Here is a 27,967-nt window from a genome sequence, read left to right as displayed (position 1 = left end):
CGGGGGCCGGCCGGGCGGGCCGGCGGCGCCCACCGCTGTGTCTCCGCCGCCGTTCGCCGCTCGCCGCCCGCCGCCGGGCGGGGCCGTGTCGGGGCGGGGCGGGGCCGCGGGGGTGCGGCAGCCCCGGGCTCGGCGCGGCGGGGGGGGCGGCGGGGCCGCCGGGTGAAGGGCAGCGCCGGCGATGGGCGCTATGGGGTGAGTGGGGGGGGGGCGCTGGGGGCACTGGGGGGGAGGAATGGGGTAATGGGGGGGGTACTGGGAGCACTGGGGGGGGGTACTGGGGGAACTGGGGGGGAACTGGGGGCGGGGGGGGTCAGGGGACGCTGTGCTGGGGGTACTGGGGGGGGAAATGGGGTGCTGGGGGGCACGGGAAGAGCCGCCCCGGGGGAGATGCGGTGCTGGGGGGCACTGGAGGGGCAGGAGAGGGGGTACTGGGGGTACTGGGGGCAGCCCCGGGGGTACTAGGGGGCGAAATGGGGTGCTGGGGGGGCAGGGGAAGCTTTATTGGGGATGCTGGGGGGGAAATGGGGTGCTGGGGGGCACTGGGGGGTCGTGGGAGGCTCTGCTGGGGGCACCGCGGGGGGAAATGTGGGGCCGGGGGGCTGGGGATGGTCTCCTGGGGGGGATTTGGGGTGCTGGGGGCAGAGAGGCTCCGCTGCGAGGCAGTGGGGGGGTTAAGGGGGGGAGATGCGGTGCTGGGGGCAGGGGGCCATGCTGGGGAGCACTGGGGGGGCAGGAGGTGCAGCACCCACGGGGGGGTAGGGAGGGGGTCCACGGGGTGCTGGGGGGGCTCCCGGGGGCACCCACAGAGGGCACGGGCTGGGAGCGGGATGTGGGGTCCGTGGGGGGAGGCTGTGCGTGGGCTGGGGGTCCACAGGGCAGCGGGGTGGGGGCTCCCCCATGGGTGCCCGTCAGCACCAAGGTGGAGAGGTCACGGGAGGTGCCGGGAGGCCGACCCGGGGCGCTCGGTGCCGCTGTGGGGGGACACGTAGCCTGGTGGGGACGGGGCTCCGGGGGGATGCCGACACCGGGCACGGGGCTGAGCAGGGTGGGGGTGCCGGGAGGGAGGCTTGGTAGGGGGAGCAGCGGTGAGCGGAGCGGCAGCGAGGAGCGTAGCAGGCCCCTGGTGCTGCTGTTGTCATCCGTGTGTCTGTTGTGTGTTATTTCCAGCTGATTGGGAAAGATGGAAAGAGGGAGAGGAGGAGGAGGAGGAGGAGGCGGCGGCGGCGGCGGAGGAGGAAGGAACCTGGGGGGCTCCGGCTTGCACAGGAGCGTGTACTCCCAGTCCCAGCAGCAGTACCATTACCCGGCCCCCTCGCAGGGGGGCTGCATGGAGATCCAGGAGCTGGCCTCCAAGAGGGTGGACATCCAGAAGAAGCGGTTTTACCTGGACGTGAAGCAGAGCTCCCGGGGCCGCTTCCTGAAGATCGCGGAGGTGTGGATAGGGCGAGGCCGGCAGGACAACATCAGGAAAAGCAAGCTGACCCTCTCCCTGTCGGTGGCCGCCGAGCTGAAGGACTGCCTGGGGGACTTCATCGAGCACTACGCCCATCTGGGCCTGAAGGGCGGCCACAGGCACGAGCACAGCAATGGCAAGGAGCAGCACTCGAGGCGGCGCCAGCAGCACCCGCCGCCCTCGCCCCCGGGGTCCGTGGGCTCGGAAGAGCCCCCTCACAGCGTCCTCAAAACGGAGTACATCGAGAGGGACAACAGGAAGTATTACCTCGACCTGAAGGAGAACCAGCGGGGGCGCTTCTTGCGGATTAGGCAAACCATGAGCAGGGGACCGGGCATGATCGGTTATTTCGGCCACGGCCTGGGACAGGAGCAGACTATTGTCCTCCCGGCGCAAGGGATGATTGAGTTCAGGGATGCTTTGGTCCAGCTGATTGAAGAGTACGGCGAGGGGGACATCGACGAGCGCAGGGGCGGGGGCGACGACCCCCCCGAGCTCCCCGAGGGCACCTCGTTCCGCGTGGACAACAAGCGGTTCTACTTTGATGTGGGATCCAACAGGTATGGCATCTTTCTGAAGGTAAGTGAGGTGAGGCCGCCCTACCGTAACACCATCACGGTCCCGTACAAAGCATGGACAAGGTTTGGGGAAAATTTTATCAAGTATGAAGAGGAGATGAGGAGAATTTACAACAGCCATAAAGAAAAGAGGATGGATGTCAGAGGGGACAGTGGTGAAGAGCAAGAGGGTCTCGAATAGAGTGCATTGGACTGGCCGTCTGGCAAAATAAACAAAACAAAAAGCAGAAATTGGCGAGAGGGACTGATCTGTAGTCATTTGAAGTTGCCCCGTTGTTTTGTAAAGCCCTTTCCGGTAGCTCGTACTAACTCCAGTACATAATATTGCGGGAGTCTGGTTATCGTGCTAAATTACGCCCAAAACATCTCTGTATTTCTCATGAAAGTAACAACCTCCCGAGTCTGTATGAGTCAGCTTCTTCGAGTGTGGAAGACTATGGAAGTATGCGTATCAGCACAAAAAAAAAAAAAAAAACGGCATTCTGACCTTTAAATAGTCTAGATAAGGCTTGTATTGCACTTCAGCATGGTACGAAAAAAAACACAACACCCTCATGCTGAAATGTATCAGTTTCTGCTTATGACAGGTTTTCTGGAACTGAGTTCTGTCCGTACTCAGTCAAAAGGCTGAGCAGCTTAGCTACAGGGCACCTCGTACAAAAACCAACCCCCTTTTAACTGCTCATACATGTATGAGGAGAGGTAGACGTTTGAAAATTGGGACCTGCAGGTTGCTGAGTTTGAAAGGATATGGGTGAAATCTCGATAACCAGTCAGACCTTTATGATGTGCTGGTGGAGAGCGGCAGATTTGTCCATAACCTCATAGTCCTGTGCTAACCGAGTGACCCGAGTATCCCAGGACAGCGAAGCTGTGCTCGAGTGCTAAGCCTTCCAAATTAACGGCAACGAGTAATAACCCACTCTTCATCTACGTGCTCTGCCCACGCGAGGCTGCTGATTTTTTTTTTTTTTTAACGTGTTTCTCAAAATTTCGAGAGCTATTTTTGTATGCGGGGTGTTGTGGGTTCCAGCAGGCGGCTGCGGAGCGGGTTTTCTGAGGCTGGATGGCTGCTGTGATCGAGGTTCCAGGGTTCCCTCCCAAAAGTGAGATTAACACGGTCGGTGTTACACGCACGAGGACGACAGCTGGGCGTTTCTCTCCTCCTGCCGAGAGAAAGGCCTTTGGGGGGTTTGGTGCACCGCTTGATTCCTATAAAAATGCATCTCTGTCATATTGATCTGTAGCGCGTTTTCAAAGCCGTGGTTAAGGCTGCGTCAGGTTTTCTGTCAGTTCGGTTTTGCAGATGTTATTACCGTAAGATAATACCCGTGCCCTCCCGTCACCCGCTTCCCACCCCGTGTCACAGCTGGGTTAATTCGGTGTCTGGCTGCTCACCTTGCAGCACAAAGTCCTACTGGTGGCCCTGTGGCCTGACCCTTGCAGTCCCTGCAAGAGTACTCCTCTGCCTGGAGGGAAAGTGCGCAGAGTTACCACTTTAGCAGGCTTGAAGAAAGACTTTGAAAATTCTTGGTCATTTCTTCAAAACACGTGTAACTTTAGGGTCTTTTTCAGCCCTTGGGTGACCGGTTCCTTCCCTCCTGAAGGCAGTGGGCGTTTGGTTGAGCTCCAGGTCCTTTAAATTGCCCACCTTTAAGGTTTTTTTGAAGAATGCGTCGCTCTGACTAGTCAGATATTTGTAATAATTTGAATTGTTTTTTTTTTTTGCAGAGTGGCCTAGTGTGCATGTGGGCCAGCTGTTTCCTAACCCAACTATTCTTTTTTTTTTTTTTTTTTTTAATTTGTTCAGAAAGGTATTTATCTGCAACCAGACCATTTTCACTCTTCGTCTGGACCCACCTGCACGCTGCATGGCTGCGCTAAATCCAAAAGCTATTGCCTGTTACGACATTAACCATAGCAAGAAAAGCTGGGGAGGTGGGGGTGGGAACTAAGAGGATAATCTGGACTTTACTTTGGGTACTAACGACAGTTGATCTGTTTTAACTTTAAAAAAAAAAAAAGGAAAAAAAAAAGAAAAAAAAAAAAAGCTTGCACCAAAGTCACCAAAGAACCTTTAGGAAATGTTACAGTTGTGACAGGAAGTAAGAAAGTTAATTTCACTGTTTTAGGTGATTCCCCCTGTACGTAAACTACATATTGCAGTTTCAGCAAGCAAACATTTGGCTTAGTGTCACAGTGACCATCCGTTTCTGCACAGATTGCTCTTTCAGGTACTTTTTCAAGTCTGTAAGGGATTTTCTCATTCCACCACTGGAACTGCTAGTGGACCACGATGAACCAGCTCGAGGCAATGTGAGGTGCTGGTTCATCTTTGCTTTTAGGGTTTTGCTCACAATGTTTTTAACAGGCCCATTAAAAAAAAAAAAAAAAAAAAATTACAATAACTTCATGTCCTAGTGTTGGTGTGAAACCAGAATTTAGCAAAAGAGTCACGGATGCGCAAATGAGCTCATCCCTGGCTGCTGCTGCCCGTCACAGTGCCTGGAGTAAGGAGGAACTTGCCGCAGGTTGCAGCCACCTGGAGCTATGAATGTACAACCCTTTTACGCTCACCTTCCAGTGCCCGTGTGGCGTTCCTCCCCTACGTGCTTGACATCTTCCAGCCCGCGCCCCCGTTTGCCTCCACGCATCGTGAAAGCTCCTGTGTTGGAATCTGCCTCGGTTAGGTGTGTGTTGTAGATGGTCATGCATTCCTTCTGTTCCTTTACTGTTAGTGAGGAGAAGAGTCACAACAGGCAAAGCGATTGAAAAGACCTGTTTTCTTCACTGTTAAACAAAAAAAAATAATGGCAAGATGCAAAATGGTTTTCCTTATTGCTGCCCACTTGGCACTTTGACAAAAGGGTAACTAAGTGCAGCTGGCTGCGTCTTAGTTAGGCTGGTATCAGCGTGTGTTTAAACCATTCTTTTTTTAAACCTTTTTCCTGTGTTAATTAATTGGCCTTCTGATTGCATTAGTGTATTGTGAATAGCACCCAGGAACTCGGTGCCTGCTGGCTGTGGGGCAGGGCTGGGTCCCATGGGATTCACTAATGCATGTACTCCCCGCGCGGGATGCACCTTAGTATCCGAAACTGGATCGGGATCTCCAAGTTCACAGCCGACTACCAATGGGTAAACCACTAACGACGGGTTTCCACGGAAATGTATAGCACTGATGCTTGCAGATATTGTCATTGGAGGATAATACAGACTCACTCAAAATGTAGCAATGCAAGATTGTACCGGTCAGATTTGGAAACGGGTTCCTCATTATTTTTGGCAGTGCGCTTTCGACCTCCGAGAGCAGCAGTAACGTAGGCTGCTTGTGCGCCGAAGGGCCCATGGCAGTGCTAGGAATGCTGAATTCCTCATGCATTTGAAGTGCTCGTGCTCTGTGCCCTAAAACTGCCATGTCCCTTAAACTTGAGAAAACACAAGCTTATTTGCACTAGAAAGAACGGCCAAAAACAATTCTAGGAGGACAGGGTGAAGAGCACCAGTCTGCACCTCTTTTCTCACAAGAGAATTTCCTATTAAAGCCCTCACCTCTGTTTCAAAATTGTGTGGTCCGGGCAGAAAGTCTGTTAGTTCAATAACGAAATCCTAATGCACTTTATATTGTGTAAATACTAGGGGCACGTCTCTGCCACTGGCCTGGCAGGGGGTGCATCAGCAGCGTAGTCTGATTCTGGAAGAGGTCGCACCCCATATGCCCATGTCTAGGACGGACCTGTTGTACTCGCTTGGCCCAGCTCCGTTCCCGTGTTAGAGGGACAGGCACAGCGGTGCGGACCCTCCCGGCCCCTCGAGGCGGGATGTTGAGGTGCAGTTTGCAGAGCTCCAGAGCATCCTCAGCTGGTGGCGGCCCCGCCGCTTGCTGCGGCTCTCTGGCGGCTCTGAACCTGGCCCTGAACGTTGATGCCAAGGCTTAAAAAAAGGAGCTTTTCATGGAGATAGTTTTACAAAGCCGAGTTGTCATGCTCGGCTTTCCCCTCCATCAGAGCAGACACTCGTGCTGTCCCTCATGGGTTTGTTTTGGGTGGAAGGGGCTGCGGGGGCTTCCCCTGCACCGCTGGCCTCAGCCCGCGGCCTTTCTCGGTGAAGGACTAGCAGGCAAGCGTGCTGGCCAGAGGCTGAAAGGCTTTCTGTGGCCAGGTTCCCTGTGTGGCACTACAGAGGAGGTGACAAAAACCCAGGCAGCCGGCCCAGCCTCCCTGCATCACCTCTCGTGAACTTCGCCCTGAGAGAGGCAGCGGTGGCGGCAATCTGCTCTTCGTCGTGTTCCTTATATGTATCCGATATATAAAAGTTCATATTCACGTGTAGGCATTAATATATTTATGTGAGTATATCCTAGCCTGTAGTAGCTCGTAGCGAAATAATCTATTTATCTGAAGTAAACAGACTAAAAAGATGGGGCTCAAGAGGCAGTGTCTCCTACTAGCGGTTTGGATAAACGCGTTATTTCACTGAGAGCTCTTTGCTGCTTATCACGGCTCTTTTAAGATTTCTGCTCTTAAGCACTCATCTCATCTCTTAGGTTTCCAGCAAGGCTGCAAGGGGAAACATAGGCTGAAGGAGGCAAAACTCTTCCTGCGAGGCCTTGTGCAGGCAGAGCAAGGGCTGCAGGTAACAGCCAGCTGCTGCGCTGCGGGCCACGTCGCGCCATTTTAAAACCCACCGCAAACCATTATTATCATTGTGTTCATAAAATAGGCCGTTGGAAGTATTCAAAAAACATCCCTTATAAGACTCAAAAATCACCAAGCAATTACCAAAATCAGCTTTGGCATCTGTTTTTTTCCTGATGTTGTTGTCTAATGGTGATGCCATTTGTCTCCCGTGGCCTGTTGGGGTGACCTGAGCTCGTGGGGAAGGTGTCTGGTAGTCGCTAGGAAGCCTGCTGCTGGCTAGACTTGCAGCCCTTTTAGCCAAGTGTAGTAGTTTTTCTAGCAGAAAAGGGGTTATTAGCGTGTATTTTTATTGTGCGGACTTTGCACCCTGTGAAAAATTAATTAATAAGCAGGTTTTAGTTTCATTGCATTCATACTTTTTGCTGTACATAAGGTATATATATACAATTTATAAAGTAATTCTTAAAGAAAAGTGTACTTTCCATTTAATTTTCTATGCTATTTCCTCCAAAATTAAAATGTCCTTTATTTTTAATTATTTAACAAGTTGTGTTGTCTAAAATCTGCCTTTCCCCTCTTGCCCGTCCACTTCTTTTAAACAAAGCTTGTATCTGAGATGCCTGCTTTACCCAAGTAAGACTGGAAGTAAAGGCTACACTGACCATAGCACAAGCTCCTTGCTTTTTAGTCCTCTGTACGGATGCTTTCGGCAGAAATCTTGCAAATATAGTGGCAGAGCTACATGCACATGGTAGTGAGTACATCCAGCACCCAGACCACTGCGGGCCTGGTATGCTTTCCTAGCTGTGGGCTGGGACCTGGGGCTGTGTCCCCTTGGACAAGGACACTGGCAGAGGCCTGAAGTGTCCCCAGGCTGAAGCTGTGCTCCTTGTCACCTGTGCACGTGGCGTTTCCTCATGGTTTCTCTGCCGATAGGGCTGTAGGGCCTCGTCTCCGTTCAGTAGTGGCTTTGTCTCCTGTACATTATTCACGCTACCATTAGTGATGTCTTTTGTTGACCCCACTGTCCTGGTGTTTTCATCCAGAGCCATGAAATTTCCATTGCGTGGCTGCAAAACCAAGCAGGTGGGAGTAGCTGGAGAAGCAAGACATGCTTTGCTCTCCTTTGTGGGAGTCCGACACGAGGCCCACACGGGGCCTGGTTCTCATGAAGCTTTGCAGCTTCCCTCCGTGCCTGAGACGCTTGTAGCTTCTCATCTCTCGGCCTGCCAGGGCTGTGCACACACAGCAGTGGGCATTCGTGGTAGTTCGGCCTTGCCTAAAAACAGCTGAAATCTGTAGGATAACAAGAAAGCAGCCCTGACAGAGTACGAGGTGCTTCTGGGCTCGGGCATTTTGGAAAAAAAAAAAAAAAAACAAACAACTGAAGCCACATCTGCTGCTGCTCTGTTTCTCCAAAATCCACAGAAGCTTTAATCAGCTGACGCCAATTTTTACACGATAATCCTGGTGCTACCAGTTGTCACTGTAATGGAGTTGTTCTTCCTGATATTTTGGCACACCCGTGCTGGGTTCCCCACCTGTATCTCCACAAAGGCAACACTATTTTAAAGCATCGTGTTGAAATCAGACGCCAGGAGCTCCCTGGGGTGCCGTCGGTGGGTACGGAGAGCTGGGAGGATTCCCGATGGTTGCAGGCAGCGTGCAGAGCACGGCAACGCGTTTCCACCACCGTGCCCCTAATGAGACGTGGCAGGGGAACAAATGGCAGGAATTATCAGGTAGCTTTTCTTGCTGGCGCTTCGGGTGAAGCCAGGCCTCTGGCTTCTTCCGCAGAGAAATCTTAGGTCTTTTTTCTTTCTTTCTTTAATAACGTTAATGAAAGTCATAGGAGGCATTGATTAAGAATTGGTTTTCTAGAAATGTCAAAGCATGTGCCAAGGTTTCAGGCCTTGGACGGCGCGTTGACGTTTCTGCGATGAATGTGGTTAGGTTGTTCCTGCCACCTGTCGAGGTGCCCTGCGAAATGTAAACCCGCAGCCTCGGGGGGCCTTCTCTTGCCATTAACTTCTAGAAATCCATACGCTGGTGTTACATTCTGGTATTTCTGTGCGTGCTGTGCGTGTTTTGTGTTTGTACCGTCTCCAGCAGTACTGACCCCATGTCGAGGCGCCTGCCTGACACCCCAACGAAGCTCTCACTAATGACTTTCTGCTCATCTCCCTGCTCGACAGGCTACCTTGAAATGCTTCACCCGGCACGTGGAAATCAGTAGCTCTTTAGAAAGTGGCTGCTGTAAATTCTTTACAGAGACCTACACTGCCTTTCAGGTGTTCAGCCCTGTGCTACACACTGGTATCGAACAGGAAGGAGCAACAGCTCCTGCATCTGAGCTCTTGGGCAGAGATGTGCTAGTTAGATAGGTTGCTCAGACACTGCAGGGCAAGTCCCTCCCGCAGGCAGAAGGACTCTGTGTCTAGCTGTTTTATAATCTTGATAATTTGCCCTGCACAGATTTAATTTGAGGAAACGATCACCCTTCATGGCAGCTGCTGGAAGACAGTGGGAGCTAAGGCTCTCTGCCTAGCCCCACCAGGCGCAGTGCTGTGAGTTTATATACGTGACACACTGTTTAACATAGAGGCAAGGGAGAGGTGAGTGTTTTATATATATATATATATATATATATATGCATAAATATATAAAATAGTATTTTTTTCCTGTTTCCAATAGGTCCTTCACTTTTGGTATGTTAAAACTTCAGCTGTCGTCTGTTCTGTTATCAGTATCCGATATGTTCAACGTGCAATACAAGCAGGGAGATAGATTTCGCAAGCAATATCAGCATAACACACTCTTAACGGTAGATCTTTACGCTACAAATTGCATGCAATAGAATCTCCATTTCGGAACAGCAGAGATGATGTGGGATAAAAGGCACGGGTTAACCTCAGGCTCCTGCAAGTATTCCCATCTGGTCGTTGTTCTCAGCACATTTTGTTGGCAAGAAGCAGCAGGAGAGGGGGAGTGAGAGCAGAAACGAGCGCTTCCCACCAAGGTAGAGGAATGAGTAGGCAGGAGGGGGTGGAGGGAAGCAAGGACAGGATTCGTGCTCTGGGGAGTCACAGAGCACGACGAGTGCTGCCTGCAGCAGGGGAAGAGGTGGTAGTGCTAGTGCCTGTGTTCCTGCAGCGACTCGCATAGAGGCAGGGAGCCCAAGCCCTGTCTCTGCTCTCAGGGGCTAGGCTGGGTCTCCTTGGCCCTGTCTCGCTCCTCTTTCGGCATGTCTGTCCGGCAGTAACAGCCTGCCACTGGGTCACCTGCCAGCCCAAGACCATGCAGCACTGTGGACTTGAAGCGCTGAGTCTCACCGACAGACCCCATCAGGGCCAAGCGGATCCAGCTGAGGACATTGCTGCTTTCCCAGTTTGCAGACTCAGGTAACTTCATTTTTACCATGCTGGAGGGAGCCTGGGCTCGGCCAGGAGTACATGCAGAAGCGTAGGGGAACAGACAGGCGTTGGTTGCCTGCAAAGGTTGCTCGTGCCATCTCAGTTTTTGCAGCATCGCGTGTGCTTTTCTCGCTGCAGGAGCCAGCGGGAGCTGTGTGAGGGAGCGTGGTGCTGCCTTTAGGGCAGCTGCTTGTTCACGCTGCCTAAGAAAGGTGCGGGGAAGGTTGGAGGGAACAAGAGGGAAAGAAAGGATGGCCCTGTTGAGAAAACAGCTTTCCAGAAATGCGTTCTGCTCCATCTTTGTGAAAGGGTTTGTGTCATTTTTAGCAAGGCTCTTTGCAGATGATTGCCACCGGTGTAGACTTTCTGTTCCCAGACACTGCTGTAGGTACTCGGAGGTCTGCTCTACAGGAGCAGGCAGTGTTTGTGGCTGTTGAGAGCTGTGCTTTGAACAAGTGACGTGCTGCAATAACTGCAGGTACTCCGCAAAATCTATCAGCATCGCAAGCTGGCCTCCTGGTAGCGAGACTGGGTAGCTTCGGCTTTATTCTGCCTGTGCCTGTGTTCCCCACTGATAAAACGGGGTGAACGATACCTCCCTACCTCACCAGGGTATGAGAAAGTTGAGTTCATTTGGCATTGCAGTTTTTGTGGTCAATAGTGATGATCTCCAAAAGCAAAGACGAAATTCTGGGTGCAACACACTGAGTAGATACCTCTGCAGTGTTTGGAAGGTGCATGTAGGTAAGGCTTGGGGTGCATGCAGAACAGTGAATCAAAAAGAAATCCATAATCTAGAGGAGAAGGGACAGTCGTAAGAGATTGCAGATTTAAACTCTCTATGCACATGTCTGAAGGTCAGAATTAAGGTTATTCAGAAAATCCTTCATTCTGGCACTTTCTGACTTTTGCTCAGTTTTCCAACTTTTTTTTCCTCTGCTGTTTTGTGTGAAACTACACCGGTATACTGTCTTCTTGCAAAAGACACTTGGGTGTTAAATAGATTTGGGTTTTTTTTTGGTCCCGAATGGCATCGACCTGACGTCAAACTTTAATTTTGCTGTTGTGGGGCTGCCTCTGATGGTATGTTTCAGGGTCTACGCAACAAAAACCACCTGTATTTCTTCCAAGTTAAACAATGTGGAAAAATCTGCTCTCTTAAACTTCCAGTGCTGGATATTCACCATCCTCCCTAGACATGGTTTCCATGGTTCACCCTGCTTGCTCTTAGATACTTTCCCTCCTGTCTAGCCTGTGTTTCCTGTGCTACCATCTTCCTCTGTCCCTGTCTGTCTTACAGGCCACATTCTCAAGAAGAGTTATGGAAGCAGTTCATTCCCTTCCTTGCTTGCAGCTCTTTTACATAGTTAAAGACTTGTCCGGTCTCTTTTGCATCCTCTTCTAAGCACATTCAGAGCCTTCCACCAAGGGTAGTTTGTAGCCCTCATCATATTTTTGCTGCTTTCTCTAAACTCCTTCTGATCAGTCTGTCTTTCTTGAACCCAGAATTAGAGAATCCAAAATCAGGAGAAATACACGTGCTGCCATCTTACCAGCCTCGAGCAGAAGGAGCACAAACAATTTAAGGTTTTATACACCCAGCATGGTGGGTTTTGCAACAACATACTTGCTGACTCGAGCCCTGTTTGTAAGTCTGCGTCCTCCCAGGTCGCAGAGCTAAGACAAAAGCACTCATTTTTCACCCTTCGTCTGTACAGAAGCTTTTTTCTGCTGTAACACTGAAGCTTGCATTTGCCTTGATCAAGTTGCATCTCGTTTCTTTTCAGATTATTTCATGACCTTGTCAAGATCAGTTTCAGTTCTAATCCCATTCCTCCTGGAGCTCACGGTCCTTCCCAGGGACGCACCGTTTGCAGGTCAACTGGTTCTTACACATCATCAAATCATCCATCCACATGTGGAAGAGAGCAGTACCTAGGGCAGGCAGAACTCATCAGGACCTCTGTTGATACATCCCACCAGATTGACTGTGTTACTAATTAAACAGGCTAATTGTAGAAATCATAACCTGCTCCTCCTCGAGGCTGTGATTTTTTCCAGCTGCTGACTTTTGTTTCTCCCTGCTTTTTGTGAGCCTGAGTAGGCTATACAGAGTCTAAACAGTAGTTCTTGCCCTTCTTTAACAGCTCTAGAAAATCCAGACTATTAAGATACTACAGTACACATTTTCCACAAAGCATTGCAATATCAATCTTTTTTTTTGTGCATGGTAGGGTGGCAGAACACCAGCTAACATTCATGTCTTTGCTTATTTCTGAATAGGACATAGAAAAAATAGCCCGTCAACAGGCCTCCTCCGAAATATAAAAGTTATTTTCATTGACACCCTCCCCATCTTCACAATATTTATATTTGGATTGCTTCAGTGGTCACGAGCTCAAGATATGTTCCTGTCTGTAGGCTTTCTCATAGGCACCCACAGGCTTGGGTTAACTAGGAGTATGTGAGGGAGAGGAAAAAACGTGTTCCTGCAAACCAGCCTCAGAAGCTGCCCGTGGTCTAACTGTAAGGAGAAATTATACTGAATAAACCGGGGTACTAAAGGTGTAAGGGTCTCCTCCAGCACTAACAAGGTACCTGTTTAGGCACAAAACTAAAAAATGCACCTAGTGGCTGCCTGTGCCAATTTAGTTTGAGATACAGGCTTTGTGTTGCGTCCCAAACCTCCCAGGGATTGTTGCATAACAGTGTAAAACATTATTTTCATCATGCAATAATTTAAATAGTTACCAACATATTTACCTGAATTCTGCCAATTTTAAGAAAATTTGGTTTTAAATTGGCATTCATCTGTGATCCTTCTGCTTCTCCTGCCATTTTTTGTTTGCGCTTGTGTCCTGTCATTCCCTCCTCACCTTACATCGATGGGACTTCTGGTTTTCTGTAATGTTAGCATTGCTGCTATTTGTTTCCTAAAAATTGGGGTCTCAAAGCAAAACCGGCCAACAACACAAATTTCTGTTTTCCCTGATCCTTTCAGCAGTTAAAGACTCAACACACAAAGAACTCGTTCTGCTTTAAACAGATTTGGAGCATCAGTTCATCGTCGGGACCTGAAAAAGAAACCAATGTTAGATCAGTGTTTCTAATGGAAAAGGTGTGACCATGGGGTTTTTGCCTTTCGAGGTGTTTGAAAATCTGGCTGCAAATCACCTTGCATTGTCAGGAGTGTCAAACAACTGCGACTGCTTTGAGTAGGCAATGGAAATATCTTGTACTCCATGGGTGAAATAATTTTTTTTTTTTAGAATTTAGCAAGATATTCAATGTTGATGTTCACTCTCAGACAGCTCTGTCTCCTACCTGGGCTGTTTCTGCTTTCTCCATACCGGTTTTAGGCACCTTTTCTTATTTTGTGGGCAGTGGCTATGTGTCGGGCTGCTCAGAAAGCCTTTCCACGAGCTTGTCGTAATGTGGTTGTGCCGCCACCTCTTTCCAAGCTGCGCTTCGAGCAGTGCCCATCCAGCGATGCGAGATAACTGCTTGAAAACCACTGGGTTTTAATTTTTTCTCCCAACTCCCAGAAGCTTCATCTGTGTTGAAAGTTAATTGGATTTTCCTTCGTAACATTTTTATTGCAAGGTGATCTGACAGTTCGGTGCAGGTATAGCCATAAAGCAGTGCCTCCCATTCCGTGCAGGCTCCCGCACTGCTCTAATCACTTGACACACGTATCTGAGCGCCTTCCAGAAGCGCGTTTAAGCGTATGACTAACATCTGTCACACCGCAGTTGTTCTTTCTTTCATCCTCTTCCTATGGGAAAGGCTGAATTTGCCAGTGCAGCCCTGGTATTTTGAACATAAATTAATTATCCATGCTGTTCGGCGATGATGTCCTACAGGGTGAGCCGAAGCACGTCTCACACCAGCAGCAGCAGCCCTGATGGCATCGCGGCCGGGAGCAAACCAGAGGACTCTTGGGCTCCCGGGTGGCCATGTTTGACATTGGCACCGAAGGCTTGCATTGCACCGGAGGAGAGCTTTCCTCACCAGTCTTCAACCAGCTTTAAATGCTGAGGGAGGTCAAGGAATGTCGAGGATTTAGCTATGTTGCTCTGTGTTTCGGAACTATCTGATGCAGAAAGGTCATCTCGCCTCCCGAGGGCTTTGAGTGCAAATGCAGAGCCCGAGGCAGCCCGTGGGTTCAGGCAGAGGAGGGGTGATGGAGGCTGGCAGGTTGAGCAGCGGCCTCAGCCCACCCCAGATGGTGGTGCTGAATATTTTGCAGGGCTTGTTTTATTAGGCTTGGTTTAGTTAGGGCTTGTTTTATTGTTTTATGTATTATTTGTTTTATTTATTAGGACTGTAACCTGGTTGCAGTTAATGCTGCAATAGCCTTTCCCAGCCGCCAGGCACAGAGCCCCCAGCCTGGGGTTTGGAATACACAGCTCAAGTTGTCACAGTCATTTCTCCTGGTGCTTCTCAAGATAGTTTCTGTTGATAAATGTGGTCTAAAATGTAATCTGGCTTCATTCTTCCCTGAAATTTCACAGGCTGTTTCCTATATGTTTGCCCATAAAGTCGGAGTAGCTCCTAACTTTTGCTGCCCTTCCCTTATAAGACCTTAATGCCACAAACCAGCTCTAGCAGGCGGGGCAGGTGGCATCCTATCATTTTCTTGACGTTTTATTCTACACTCACACCAAATACATTTCCAGTCACCTCTGGTCTCCTGGCCTGACCTTTACTGGTAGCTTCTCGATCTCTGCCAGGAGTAGCAACATCATTTTGTCCCACACATCTCATGAAGTTTTAAGGAGTTTTCAAATACTGCGCTTGTGTTGATGAATGTGACAAGCGGAAAAGTTTTTAAAATTGCATGTTGTGATCTGTAGTCAGCCCTGCCACTGTCATGTAAGTACATCGTACGTACGTGGTGGTATATGTGAGACATATATAAGAAGTCAAGAGAGCAGACAGCAAACCCTGTTAGACAATAATTATGTAGTTATGATGTTGTGATGTTGTGCTGCAGTGCGTAACGTGGAAATAATCTATGATGAGGGCTTGAAATAATTCCTAGACTTCCCCTTGTCCTGGCATCTGCCAGGCTGGAAAGACGTCCTTATGTCCGTGGGCAATGTGCTGCTGGGAATCCCAGTCCCTGAGCTTTCCCCTGTGAAGGGCATGGGTTTCTTAGCCCGTCTCTTGGGCCACGCTCCATCTTCCAGCCATGGAGGTAACTGAGAGTCAGTCCTTGTGTCGCTGATTCCTACGGTGGGACAAGAAAAGGATGCACCTTTCAGGCAGGTGGAGTCAGACTGGAATTGCTCCTGTAAAGATTTGCGATCTCATTCCCACATGGTTGCGGGATGCAGTTTGTCCACCTAACAGCAGGAACATGGAGAAGCCTTTCAGATCCAGAAAGGCAGTGCCTCACCCACTCCTATCTTACTTTTTTTGTTTGGGCAAATCTAAACGTTCAGCCCGGCCCCATGCGTTGTTAGCCAGAAGAGCTGCCTGGGGCCCAGAGGGAATAGGGAATAGATTTTGAAGCCTTGTGTAAAATGCTTGGTAGTAAAATTATGGACTGCTGCGGTAAAAATAGACAGAAGCAAGCATTTACAGTTGCTCTGGATTAAATGAAACTCACTGCGTAGTCAACAGATGTATTTCTGGCGGAGAGGCATTCACGATAGTTACATTTTTTTTCTTCCAGATTTTTGAACACTCCCAGGATATTTGTAGCACTGATCAGAACAGATATTTGCAGCAGAACTGAGCTGCCTCTGCGGACAGTCTGTTTGGTGAGGTGCTGATAAACTCAGAAGAGTTTGAAAGCTGTAGCATTGCGCTGCTGCCATCTTTCAAAGGGTTTTTCCCAGCTAGAGTTTGTGGTGGGGATGAGCTGTCATGGTCCAGACAACAGTTTGGCTCGGGTTCTCATGACGTTACAGGTTTTCAGATAGACCCATCTGGAAAACTCTGTGAAGAGCTTTTTGAAGGGACAGGTCTCACATAGCCATGCTGTGTCCTCTGCCACGGTCTCGCCCGGGTGCAGGCAGTAGAATCACAGAATATCCTGAGTTGGAAGGGACCCACAAGGATCATCGAGTCCAACTCCTGGCACCACACAGGTCTACCCAAAAATTCAGACCTATGACTAAGAGCACAGTCCAAATGCTTCTTGAACTCCGACAGGCTCAGTGCCATGACTGTGTCCCTGGGGAGCCTGTTCCAGTGCTCGACCACCCTCTCAGTGAAGAACCTCTTCCTGATGTTCAGCCTGACCCTGCCCTGTCACAGCTTGACACCATGCCATTGGGTCCTGTCACTGGGCACTACAGAGAACAGATCGGCACCTGCCCCTCTACTGCCCCTCGTGAGGAAGCTGCAGGCCACTATGAGGCCTCCCCTCAGCCTCCTCTCCAGGCTGAACAGGCCAAGTGACTTCAGTGTCCTCGTACACCTTCCCCACTAGGCCCTTCATCATCTTTGTAGCCCTTCTCTGGACACTCTCCAGCAGTTTCACGTCCTTTTTCTGCTGTGGTGCCCAGAACCGCACACAGTGCTCGAGGTGAGTAGGAATATCCTGTCTTTGGTGAGTTCCCACTACTGAGCACCTTGAAAGCCAACAGCGTTCGTTAATGCCTCTGCATAATTGCCACCACACCGCATGCCTCGGGATGTCACTTAACACTTGCGGTCACCGTGCTGATGGCACCAACACGGCAGTGCCTGCAGTTCCCAGCACGCTGGCGTGGTTGAGCTGGAGGTGCTGAGCGGCCCCGTTTGTAGGCTATCCCTTAGACTTCCCACACAGGTGGGTGGCAGACACACGGTGTGTACCGTGTGGCCAGAGGCTGCACATCACAGCACTCCTCAGCAGGGGTTTGGGGCTGATGGCCGTGGTCCTGTGAGCTCCAAAAGGAGCACATTTAAAGTGCTAAACGCCAGGGGAAGAGCGAAGCGCAAGGCCTAGCTCTAAAACTGTGTTCAGCTGCACCACTTAGGTGTTTTTAGCTTATTTTCTACTCTCTGGCAAGTGAATGTTGTCAATCAGTGTGAATTTAGCACATCCATCTCCCATTCCCCCCCCTAATCATCAAAAGTGATTTTATTTTCAAGTCCTCTGAAGCTGCAGCGTGTCTCCTGTCGTGCGATCGCTTTGCTTTCTCTCTGAGACATGAAAGGCTGCCGAGAGAAAGCCTTTTGCAGGGCCCATCCCGGGCGCTGCATGCCCCTTGCTGCGGGTGGTAGTGACCTGGTGAATGTGGGGGAAGTCCCACTTCCTGCCAGCCCAGAGACTATAGGCCAGGTTTTTATGTTAACCTCCAAATACCGAAGGCCCCATAAGGCCCCCAACCTGGCAGAATTAGGAAAAAGGCTTTTTGGCTCAACCCCGTGCTTAGGGTGCCGAGAACAGGCACTGCGTGTGACAAGGTGAACCAAACCTTGCTCCTCTCATCTCCGAGCACAACCTTTACACTGACATTTTCTTCTTTTTGGCCATGCCACAGCAAAGCAATGGTTACTTTGGCATACAGCAACCCTTGCACATTCCCTCTGTGACCGTTCACATCTCGAGGAGGGTTGCACGGAGCAGTTACCTACGGCAGATCTGATCACGCACTCGCTGTAGACTACCTGCTTCCCCGACTGCCAGCCTGCAGAAGCTTGCTTGTAGTCAGCATATAACAGCTTCCCCAGGGACGCGCCTTTCTGCGTCTACTACAAGTATTGCTGTGAGCTTCAACTATTGCTTCTTGCCACAACTTGATGTTGTACCTCGATCCTCTGTTACACGTAACCACAATTTTGTTTTCCCTGAACGCAGAGGTAGCTGCAGTCTGGAAGTACATGTTTTGAGCTGAACATTGCCAGGATTTTGTCCTCCCCTGGACGTTCAAATCGGTCGCAGACTCACTGGAGTTGTTTCTTTCTCTGTGCCGAACAGCAAGTCACTTCCACGTCAGCTTGGGAAGCAGCCCGAGGGTTTGGTGTGGGTTAATAAATTCAGGTAGGTGGGATGAGCACACAGAAAAGTGGGCGTGAAGACGTCGAGATAAGAGCTGAGCATCTGCCAACCTTCTGTCCACTCTCTCCTGGTCCTGCGCTGGCTCTGGCTGCTGCAGCGGGTGGCAAGGCAGGGAGCCACCAGGATGAGGGACCTTCAGAGCCTGCATGTGGGACCTGGGGTGAGATGGCAGCAAGGGGAAGGCATTCTGGCTGGGCTCAAGAGCATAAAAGCTGAGAATGGACCAAAGGAGGAGCTGCACTGTACATTCACAGGAGACTGCCCCTTCACCACGGCATTTTGTGAGCTCCTCTGCCAACACCCCTGCTGTTGGTGACCAGGACAAAAAGCAGGAGGCAAGTGCTCCTGAAACACAAGGTTGTGTCAAGGCGGCCACTCTGGAGAGCATACGAATATTTCTGTCCTTGGGATTGGAGTGTGCCAGCACGCAGCCAGTGCGTGGGCTTCCTGCATCCCCTGTGCTCAGTAACAACATTTCCTGCTTACACCGGCACAGGTATCTCTCAGCACCATGGAGGGTGACCCTTTGAGTTAACAAGAGATAGGTTTCTTCTGGCTGTCTTACTAAAAAAAAGAAGGAAAAAAAAAAAAAGAGAGAGAGAAGGTGCTGCAGGGAATGCAACTCCAAACCTGGAAATAGAAACAGTCATTTTTTGCAGGCTAAGCTATAAAGGAGATGTCATCATGTCCAAAGTGTTAGCCCCACAAAGAGGAACAGAAAAGCTAGAGGAGCAGGCTCTTGAAATATTGGTAAGAGGTAAGAGAGACACAGTTCTTCTGGCCCTTCAGTGCCGCAGGATGAGGAAGAGAAACCATGACCTGGGGCATCCTCTCACCCTCCTCGCCCTCGTAGGCTCTCGACAGTGTGAAGTTCACCCTCCTCTGTGCTGCTACATTACACTCCATGTCCACAAGTTTCTGTGACACAGAAAGCACAAACTTGTCTGTGTGTCATGGTTTTTTTAGACTCTATTAATTTTAGTTTTTTACCGCAATGGACTTTTTTTACCTGCTCACTAGAGGTTCCTCTCCCTCTTAAAATGGAGGGAAAAAATGCAGAAAAACTTAGCAAAAATGGCCACGCTTGCTTTCAGAGCCTGAGAGGTGCACCAGGTTAACACCTGAAGGCGGGTTTGCCACTGCAGCATTTGGGCATTGAGGTGAGCACAGCAGATGCAGTGACAGCCTGGCTCTTTGTCCAGGCTGAGACCCTGCAGCAGCCCTTGAGCTGTTGCCACATGCCCCGGGGCTGCTCTCTGCAGCTGTTCAACCCCTGTGCCAACCTCTTCCCCTCCACAAAGCCAAGGCTGAAGGTGCTGTGCACGAGAGGACAAGCAGGAGGCTACAGCATGGGTATTTTTCACTTGCTTCAGGCTTAGGCACCAGCCTTCTCCTGGATTTTAGTCTTCCAGGAACCTGTTCTGCTGTCATGCTTGCCAGTACTTCGACCTTCCACCAAAGGTATCCCAGCTTTCTAGCCAAACAGCTGATTTTTTTAAAATTTATTTTTATTTTTTAAGAAGAAAAATCAATAGTTGGGTGCTAGCAAATCCTAGAGTTCTCTTTTAGCAGTGTAGGAATTTTCTCCCTCTCCCTTGAATTTTGTATGAATGCAGATACTAATGTGAAAAAAGAGTTGTAATATCAGGAAAGGAGAGATCAGAACAAAGCGTTCCTCTGGATAGACTTTGATGCAATTTTAAGCTGCTTGTAGAAGATTGGCTGGGAAGGTAAACTGATTTGGGCTGAAAAAGCTAGTGCCATTAAACTATATTAAGGATGCTTTAGTAGATGGTCCAGAATAGCTTTTTTGTCACCTCTGACATCCAGGAAAGATAAACAGATTTTTGGTCTTAGATTGAAGGTGTGATTTTTGCTGGAAGAAATTTACGTTCTTTAGTAACCATCCTGGGATGACATTTAATGCCAAAAATATTGCATGGAAACCTAAGGAAAACAAAACACATCTGAATCAACACCGGGCAAGCATTTGCGGAGCCAGGCAGGCACACAGCGTTGGGGTTAGGTGTGAGCTGTAAGCTGCCTTCCTGGCCACCCCGGGGCTCGGTCCATGCCTGGAGAGACCCCCGGACCTCCTCGCGCTCTCCTGCATCCCGCCAGCGCTGCGACGTCGGTACTAGGTGAGAACCTGAGTTTTGGGGGTCCTTGACTCTTGATGCAGTCCTTGGTCACCAGCTGTTGTCAGAGCTGCAGTGGCATTTTTTACAAAAACCAAAATATACATAAATATTGGTTCCTGGTTGAATTTCAAGTAAAAGGATTCTCTGCCAACTGACCCCACGCTGTTCCAGCTGTACCTTATCCTCCTTTCTTTTCCCCTGGCAGTTCCGCACCGCCCAACAAGCAAAGCGATTTCCATACAACCTCCACCTTACTCGTAAGCATGCATTACGGACCTGAACTGGTGGTAATAAAACCCTTTGCTTTCATGGTGCGGTCCCAGTGGTGCAATGTTCCTGCTGGCAGGCACGTGGTTACACCAGCACAGCATGCCAGCGGTCTCCTGCTGCCCCCAGCTTCTCAGGAACATGTTTCATAGTGCTGGACCCAGGTACCAGCCACAGCAGCTGTGGCCACAAGGTCCCTGTGAATGAATTTATCCCGTACGTATCGTTCCCCTGGGTGCACATCCAGCCTTGGCTGTGGTCAGGATAGCATCCTGGTGGTCGAGGAGCAGCTGCTGCCAGGGCAGGACTGGCTTTCTTGGCAGTGACCTGAATTTGTCCCTGTCCCTGTGCAACCGTCTCACCATGAAATTTTGGCTACAGGTTCTTTGTTTCCCACTGCTCTGCATGCCTGCTGCTTGGTTTTCTTCGCCCCTTTCTGAACGACTGAACGTTCATGGCTCCATACATACATTGTGTTTTTTTTTTTTTTCTTTCACTGTACACAAAAAAAGGGCACGTTTGTTGTCATCCCACATAGTGGGTATTTTCATGCAGAGAAAGAAAAAGATGCTTCTCATCCACTTTTAAGTAAAATTTCTGCAAAAAGCAGGAAGTGTAAAAGCCAGCTGCAGTTTGGGAATATCGTTTCGTTTTACACATCACCGATGCTTTTATTGAAAGCATTTTTTCACTTGCACAGAATTTAAAGGTTGTATGATTCTCCTGCTGAAAAGCATGCATTTCAAAACATGAGTTTGGAAGTGTTTTTATGGTCCAGTGGGTTGCATTAGACCCACAGCTGGTATGAGTTGAACTGGACACAGCTTCCTGTAGCTGAGGCTTGTAACATTTGCTTTCCAAGCACCGGTGTGGAGGCAGAGAGCGCTTGGGCTGGAATCAGGCTACTTCCATGCAGGTTGGTGCAGGCTCATTTCAGCACATCTCGTTCCTCGGGCACCATCCCAGAGCCTCCGGGAATTTTCCAGGCACAGGATCCAGGGAGCTGTAGTAGTACATATCTGCATCTGTGTCTTTTTTTGGGAGGCGATAACGCAGCCTTTTTATGGAGAATGCCATTTTGTAAATAAGCTCCTTCGCGAGCACCACCACTAGGACTACAAAAGATGGATGATTATTTCTTCCCGGAATTGGTTTTCCGCTGCGGGATCTGTTTTTTGTTGTGATAATTTGCATATAATTAAAAATGGCCCCATGTCTTCGGTCTGCATTATGCCTGTGGTACTGAGCAATCTTGGATCGCGTTTTGCTCTGCAGTGTGCTGTGTCTGGGAATCACTTTATTCACCGCTGAAAATCAGCATTTAATTGTGGCATACGGATATCTGCAGGCTTTGATGCAGCGAAAGCCTCTGCCTCCAAAAATAAAACGTTGCCTCTCATAAACTTTCAAATGAGTTGTTTTTGGAGGCTGGAAAAGTTGCCAAGAAAATTTGCATGAAAATCTAGCGCGCCGGCTAAAGCGTGATTCTGCTCAAGCCTTTAACATCCAGGTCTGGGCGGCGCTCAGGTAAGGCCGTGGGCTGCCGTGATCTCCTGTGCCACCCCAGCTCGGTGCCAAAAGCCCCAGCAGTCTGTTTGCTTTCCTGCCTGCCTGCAGAGATCCCAGAAGGACGGCGGTGCTGCTCTGTCAGGTTAGCGGTGAGCCGGGCCCAGCAGGCAGCCCGCCTGCTGCTTGTCTCGGGGAAAACAGGGAATAGCTTTGCTTGTCAGAAATCAGATGCAGCTGCCATTCCGGTGGAGGTGAAATCACCAGGAGTCACAGTCCTAGGTAAGGATCTCTCTCCCAGGCAGTAACAATACAACACGGTATGAAAACCTTGGGAGAGCAGTGTGGGAAACTGCCCTCCAATTTGACACAGTTTCCTTGCTTTAGATTTATTATCCAGTGATCATCATCTGCCAAAAATCCTTACAGTCAGAAGAGAGAAGAAATTCAGAGGGAGCAAAGGAGCAATTTCGGTACTGTACTTTTCATGCTGGCAAATTTTCAGTACGTATGATGTTTAGTTTTGGTCCCAGCATTGAGATCAACATTACTGAAAGCAAATTATCCATCTACCTACGTACAGAAAACAGTATCACAGGTTTGCAGCTGTACCTGAAACATCTCACCATGGATGCAAGCTGTGTTTCCCCTCATTTTCACGACCCAGGAGTGTTTTGCAAAACACAGAAAGTACTGCCAGACACAGGCAGTAGCTTCTGGCTGCAAAGTAGATACTTCTGCTTCCAAAAGAGCTTTCTCCATAAAAAGCTGTGCACTTTGTGAGCATTGGGCGCCGTGTGAGCATTTCCCAGCTCACTGGGAGCTACCTCCAGTCCATGGCACAGACTGGGACCAAAGCAGACCTCGTGGGCTGAGCTGGGAGCTTGCCTCCAGTGAGTAGGGCTATTGCCTCCTTATTAACAGTATACATGTAAGGATTTTTTCCCTGTTGCAAAGATATTAAGTGTATCAGGACTACTCCATACTGAGGTGAGCAGCTTGGGTCCTGTGAGCAGGAGGTTGGGCTGGAGACCCCCAGGTGTCCCTCCTAGCTCGAGTCCTCCTGCGAGTCTTCCTTATCCACCCCAAGGATGAGCCAGACAACGGTGACACGGAGCTGCCACAGCTTCCCCTCTCCTCCAGCATCCTCCAAGCTGGCAGATCCTTTATGTTCCCAAGGTCCTGCTGCTCCAGCTCCCCAGTCCTTCTCTCTTACCTCCCTCGCTTTACTGAGGGTCCTTGTCGGTCTGCCCTAGGTTGTCTGGGCTTTCAGCCCCACACTGTCATTCGCAGGGAACAAAAAAGCCAACAGCTGGAAGGGAAGAAGCAGCAGCCAGCACAAAGCATGTCTTGGGTGTCTCAAGAGAAGAAAGGGCAGCACCTGACCTCCGTCAGGGAGAGCCCTGCTTGCCCAGGCTCCTTCCTGCGTGTCTCATATCCTCACAGCTCTGTGGTAGGACGTGCTGGACGTGTGAAGGTGATACCTGCTTGTGCACAGTCCTCCTCGGGGGGGTTGCTTCATGGAAATGAAGACGGGACGTTAGGAACGTCGGCGTTCACTAGGCGGCTTTCATTGTCTTGTCCTTGCACTACTTGTCCTTTCACTGCTAGGGTGGTTAGGAGAAAAAGACGGCTTGATGCACAGTCAGAAAGCTCAAAAACAAAAACAGACCCACCGAGAAATACGTAAATAGGCTAACTGTAAGATAGCGTGTAAAAGGAGGCAGTCTGCAGCGTGACTCCTCTGTAAACTGCATGATCGCGTTGGTGAGGCCTGCTGCAGCCGCTCGGCAGGCTTCCCAGGGTTGCTTTTGCTAGACTTTGAGTATCATAGTTGCAAAGACTCGTAAATGTTCTAAGAGACTCTTGGTTTTCTTTTTTTGTAAGCTGTGGCCATTTGCTTTCTGAATCGGTTCGTGGTGATGGAGTTAATGGAGCTGTTCTTTATCGTAACCTAAAAGGTGTCAGTCGTTTGCCTGTCTGTGTTCACAAGCTGACCAGTAGCATTATGCATCTCTGAGATGGTGTGATTTGAAGCACTTTTGGTGTGGCATGTACAGTCGCAGTGCCATCTGGTTTTGATTTCATCCCCAGCTCTCACACACACATGCTACCCACGTTTCGGACACCGAACCAAACCAACTTTAAAACTAGCACTTTAAGTACTAGTAGTCACTTTGTTCCTGACTATACTGAGCACTGCACTTTTGTAAGTACTATTAGCACCGAGTTTCGAAACGTTTATTTTCCCCAGTCCATTTAGCCTCTCACGCGCGGTGTTAATTACTTAGGGGCCATCAGAAGATAATTTCGAGGTGTATGTGACCGCTGTCTGGTGCCTGATTTCCATTGCATATCTCTTAGCGATTTTGTAAGTTAGGGAAATGAAACTGTCAAAGCTTTTTGTACCTAATAGACCGAACATCTAAATCACTGACACCCAGGCAGACGTGGTTGTTGTAAACTTTGAGGTCATCTGGAGAACCAAGCGCATGGCTTTTAAAAACACCAAAGATATAGGAGAAGTCTCAAAAGGGATTGGGATAGTGCAAGGTGATGTAATTTACACTTGGATTTGCGTGGACGGCAGGATGTGAAGCGGAACCGGAGTTAGGAGTGTATGGGAGATAATCTCGGGTTTGGCACGAGAACCTGATCTGCACTGGCAGGTTGGGTCCGTGAGGAAGCGAAGTTAAATCCGCCCGCAGGTGCGGGTATCAATAGCGACGGCGCTCAAGCCATTGCAATAAAAGCCATCATTGTGCCTGTACTGAGAGTGCTGTTGGGATTGATTGTGGGCTGAAACTACAAAGGGTATTCTTAAGTGAAAGACTTGCAGATGATTTAGAAGATGGAGCATAATAACCACTGGGCTTTTTGTTGGGTTTCTAGGGTGTTGTTAGGAGTTTAGCAGGTCGCGTGGTAGGAAGCCGTGTCGACGTGCTTCCCTATCCTTGTAAAAATCCTGCAATATTTCGGTATGGCTGGTGTGGGACCTGAGCTCCCTCTCCAGCAAGAAATCACTGGGATAGAGTTAGTCCCAAAAGGCAAAGACTGTCATAATTCACTAGGATCTCAACCTGGTTGATGATCCTCAGGATGCAGAACATTCCAGGCCTTGAAATCCCAAACCACACCCTCTCAACCCAGTGACGGCATTTTGCTTCTCAGAAAGCCCTCACAGGTTTTCCACAGCCACCAATAAACCATGGTGCTGGCAAGGATGCTGCCGTTCCCTCCCAGGAGGTATCCACCCCTGGAGCCCCAGTCATCCCTGTTGACGAGCTGGGAGTCCATCCAAGTCCCTCATTGGCAGTGCTTCCTGATGGGACTTTCTCCCCTTGGGTATGGGGTGGATAAGCCCCACTGCCAGAGCAGTCAATTGCATGATTTGGATGGAGAGAAGCGAGTTAGGTCTTCTCCTTCACTGCCAGCAAGCAGCTCTTGGTGGAAATAACCTCTAGAGGATAATAATAAAATAAAATAATAATAATAAAAAAGGCATATTGGTTTTGCTTGTTTCAGCAGGTGAAGTATTGTCCTGACCAGCTCTGGTTTTAGGGGCTGCCTTTGCCTGGGTTCAGTCTATGCTTTCATCTCCGATAGAGCTTTATGGGTTTGGGTATTCAGTCAGAACCAAAGGTGGTTAAGAAGCAACAAGCCCTGAGCCCTGAGCAGTGTTATGCTCTTCTATTCTCCATCGTGTGATTTGAAGTGGGAACGTACGTAGATTCCAGACCGTTTCCTCCCCCAGCCAAATGAACCCCACAAATCTAGCTTTAAAACTTGGGGAGCTGAGCGCTCTCCTTCCTTTTTGGGAAAGGAAGTTGGCAAGGAAGGGGGATGTGGAACGGGTCTCTGTGTTTTTTTTCCTGCAGGTGTAGTTTTTTGCCCCTCCGCGTTGGCACCTTGTCCTTTGGGAAGGTAAAGTTAAGCTTTTTTCTGCTGCACGGCACACATGAGGCCCGAATGTAAACCCTAGCACAGCACCTCGTTCTTGGGAAGGACCTTTTAAGCGGAAGACAGTTCTTTTTAGGGGTTTTTAGTTGTTTGGGTTTGAGGTAGCTCAAGGGAAGCGCATCATAATGGCACGCGGACGATGCTTTACTGACTTTTTCTTTCTCCCCAACAGAGACTTTTTAATTTCCTTCCATAGTTTAGAGCTCTTTCCCAAAAGTGTCTCCCGACCCACGCGAATGACCTTGAAATGAGTCAAGTTTATCAAACAAACCGTGCATTGCAGGAAGCAGTCTCCAAATGCACACACACCCATGCACCTCTCCACGGGTATGTGCATGTGTGTGTGTGTGTGTGCATATACATACAGGTAGAGAATTTATTTTCCCTGACTGTTCTTTATGTTTGTTTTGTTTTGTTTTTAATTTTTATTTTGGGGGGTTATTTTGTTTCATTTTCAGGACACGAACCAAAAGGTGTTTTAAAGTCATGGCATGAGAAACCCTAAATGTAAATCTGAGTACATTGTGATGCTGATTAACAGGTTTTTCTGGAACTTCTGTGATGCTTAATATTTTTCTTAGGGAGTTTTGTTTAATGTTAGATCATTGTTCTGAAGGATGTTGGTCCTACTGGCATCAAACTAATGGAAATAAAATGCATGTGTTACAAGTGTAGAAACGGTGAAGAATTAAGTGTGAACTTACTGTACGATACTGATTCTGTTTTCAAACGATCTGTTTTGCTGTTCAATAGTTGACATATAAAAATGCAAATGTACTGTAATTTAGCACTTTTCCAATGGACCCTGTTCTCACTATGCCAGAGGTAAGGAGTGCTTTGGGGGCCTTCAGGACCCTGTCTCTCCTGACGTGCAGACCCTGTGAAGCACGTCAGGGCTTCAGGTGTCAGGAAGGGGTCAAACCTCTTACACCTTCCTGCGTGTTTCAGTGTTTTGGTACCAGGATTGGCCAGAAGGAAAGGAAAAGGTGAGCGCCTCTAGTCCCCTAGTGTTAACAGGGTGCAAAGTGTTACATGTCCCGTACTGTACTGAAAGGGTTGGTGGGTCAGTGACTGTATTGTACTGTATGACGACGCATAAATTGCCTTGTATTGTTTCTAATGGACTGTACCATGTCCCCCACAGATCTCCATGTCCCCAGGTTTTCCAATGACGCATGTTATCAGTTAGGTCCTACAACTCTGTGGTGCTAAACTCTCCCATACCTGATGGTGCTTCTGGGGACACTAACTGAGGACATGCTGTCCAGAGCTTGAAGTTTCACAGTCTTTCTCCTCTGTTTGTACAACGTGAACACACACACACTAAATGATAAACTTGAATTTGTTTCAAAGCATCATTGACAATCTAATGTTTTCTATGTGTGCTTTTATTTGGGATGGCTTCTCCAGAAAGCAGCTCTCTCCCCCTTGGCTCGCGGGCGCCCCTATACTCCGGTGTGCAATCCCGTCCCCTTTTCTCCATGGCGAGCACGGGGCCAGGACTTAGTGCGACTCCTCTGCAGCGAGCTGCTCCCCTGCCGGTTCTCCAGGACCTTGTCCAGGCCTAAAAAAGACACCTTGGGGACCACCCCATCTGTAGGTAGGTGGTAGGTGAGCACCACAGCTGCTGCCCGAGCTCTTCCACCACCAAGAGCTGGGGTTTCTGGCAAGAATTGGCTTTTTACCAGGAGGGGTGCAGAAGCAAAGGAGGGAATTAATGAAGGGGAGCTGGAGCTCCTCTGCAGAGCCAGCACACGCAGCCCGGCTGGCAGAGGAGTCGCCCTCAGTCCTGAGGCTCCGTGGGCTGTCGGATGGTGTGGACAGACCCATCCCAAGCCCCCTACGTGAGCTGCTTTTTGGACTAAACATATGAATCTGAATATATTTTATATCTATTTGAAAACAAAGTCTGATATTTACCCCTGTTACCAACCGAATTTGCATATTGTTGTTTGCCACAATATTTGTTCTGTCTTAAAATAAATTTGCTTACTTGTGTAGTCTGAA

General features: G+C 49.4%; 1 protein-coding gene across 4 annotated transcripts; it reads left to right on the top strand.

Moving 5' to 3' along the window:
- Positions 1-109: 109 nt before the first annotated feature.
- Positions 110-27,967, top strand: PURG (purine rich element binding protein G). Of its 4 annotated transcripts, none has more exons than XM_084519249.1 (3): positions 110-195; positions 1,171-2,016; positions 27,105-27,967. In XM_084519249.1, exons 2-3 carry the CDS (start codon positions 1,184-1,186, stop codon positions 27,130-27,132), a joined length of 861 nt encoding a protein of 286 aa, XP_084375375.1. In that variant the 5' UTR covers positions 110-195; positions 1,171-1,183; the 3' UTR covers positions 27,133-27,967. The 4 variants fall into 4 exon arrangements, with proteins under 4 accessions (XP_084375375.1, XP_084375374.1, XP_084375372.1 ...); XM_084519248.1 differs by having other exon boundaries at positions 15,768-27,967; XM_084519246.1 differs by having other exon boundaries at positions 11,875-27,967.

The sequence above is a fragment of the Aythya ferina genome (genome assembly GCF_964211825.1).
Source record: "Aythya ferina genome assembly, chromosome: 4".
NCBI classification, from domain to species: Eukaryota; Metazoa; Chordata; class Aves; order Anseriformes; family Anatidae; genus Aythya; species Aythya ferina.
The sequence above is the reverse complement of the archived record's forward strand: the minus strand, read 5'-3'. Positions and strand labels throughout refer to the sequence as shown.

Bases quoted from the DNA above. Each gene is read 5' to 3' on its own strand.
- PURG (XM_084519246.1), top strand. From the start codon at position 1,184: ATGGAAAGAGGGAGAGGAGGAGGAGGAGGAGGAGGCGGCGGCGGCGGC. The intron at 2,017-11,874 runs GTATGGCATCTT...GTTTCTTTTCAG, and splicing joins TTTGATGTGGGATCCAACAG to ATTATTTCATGACCTTGTCA.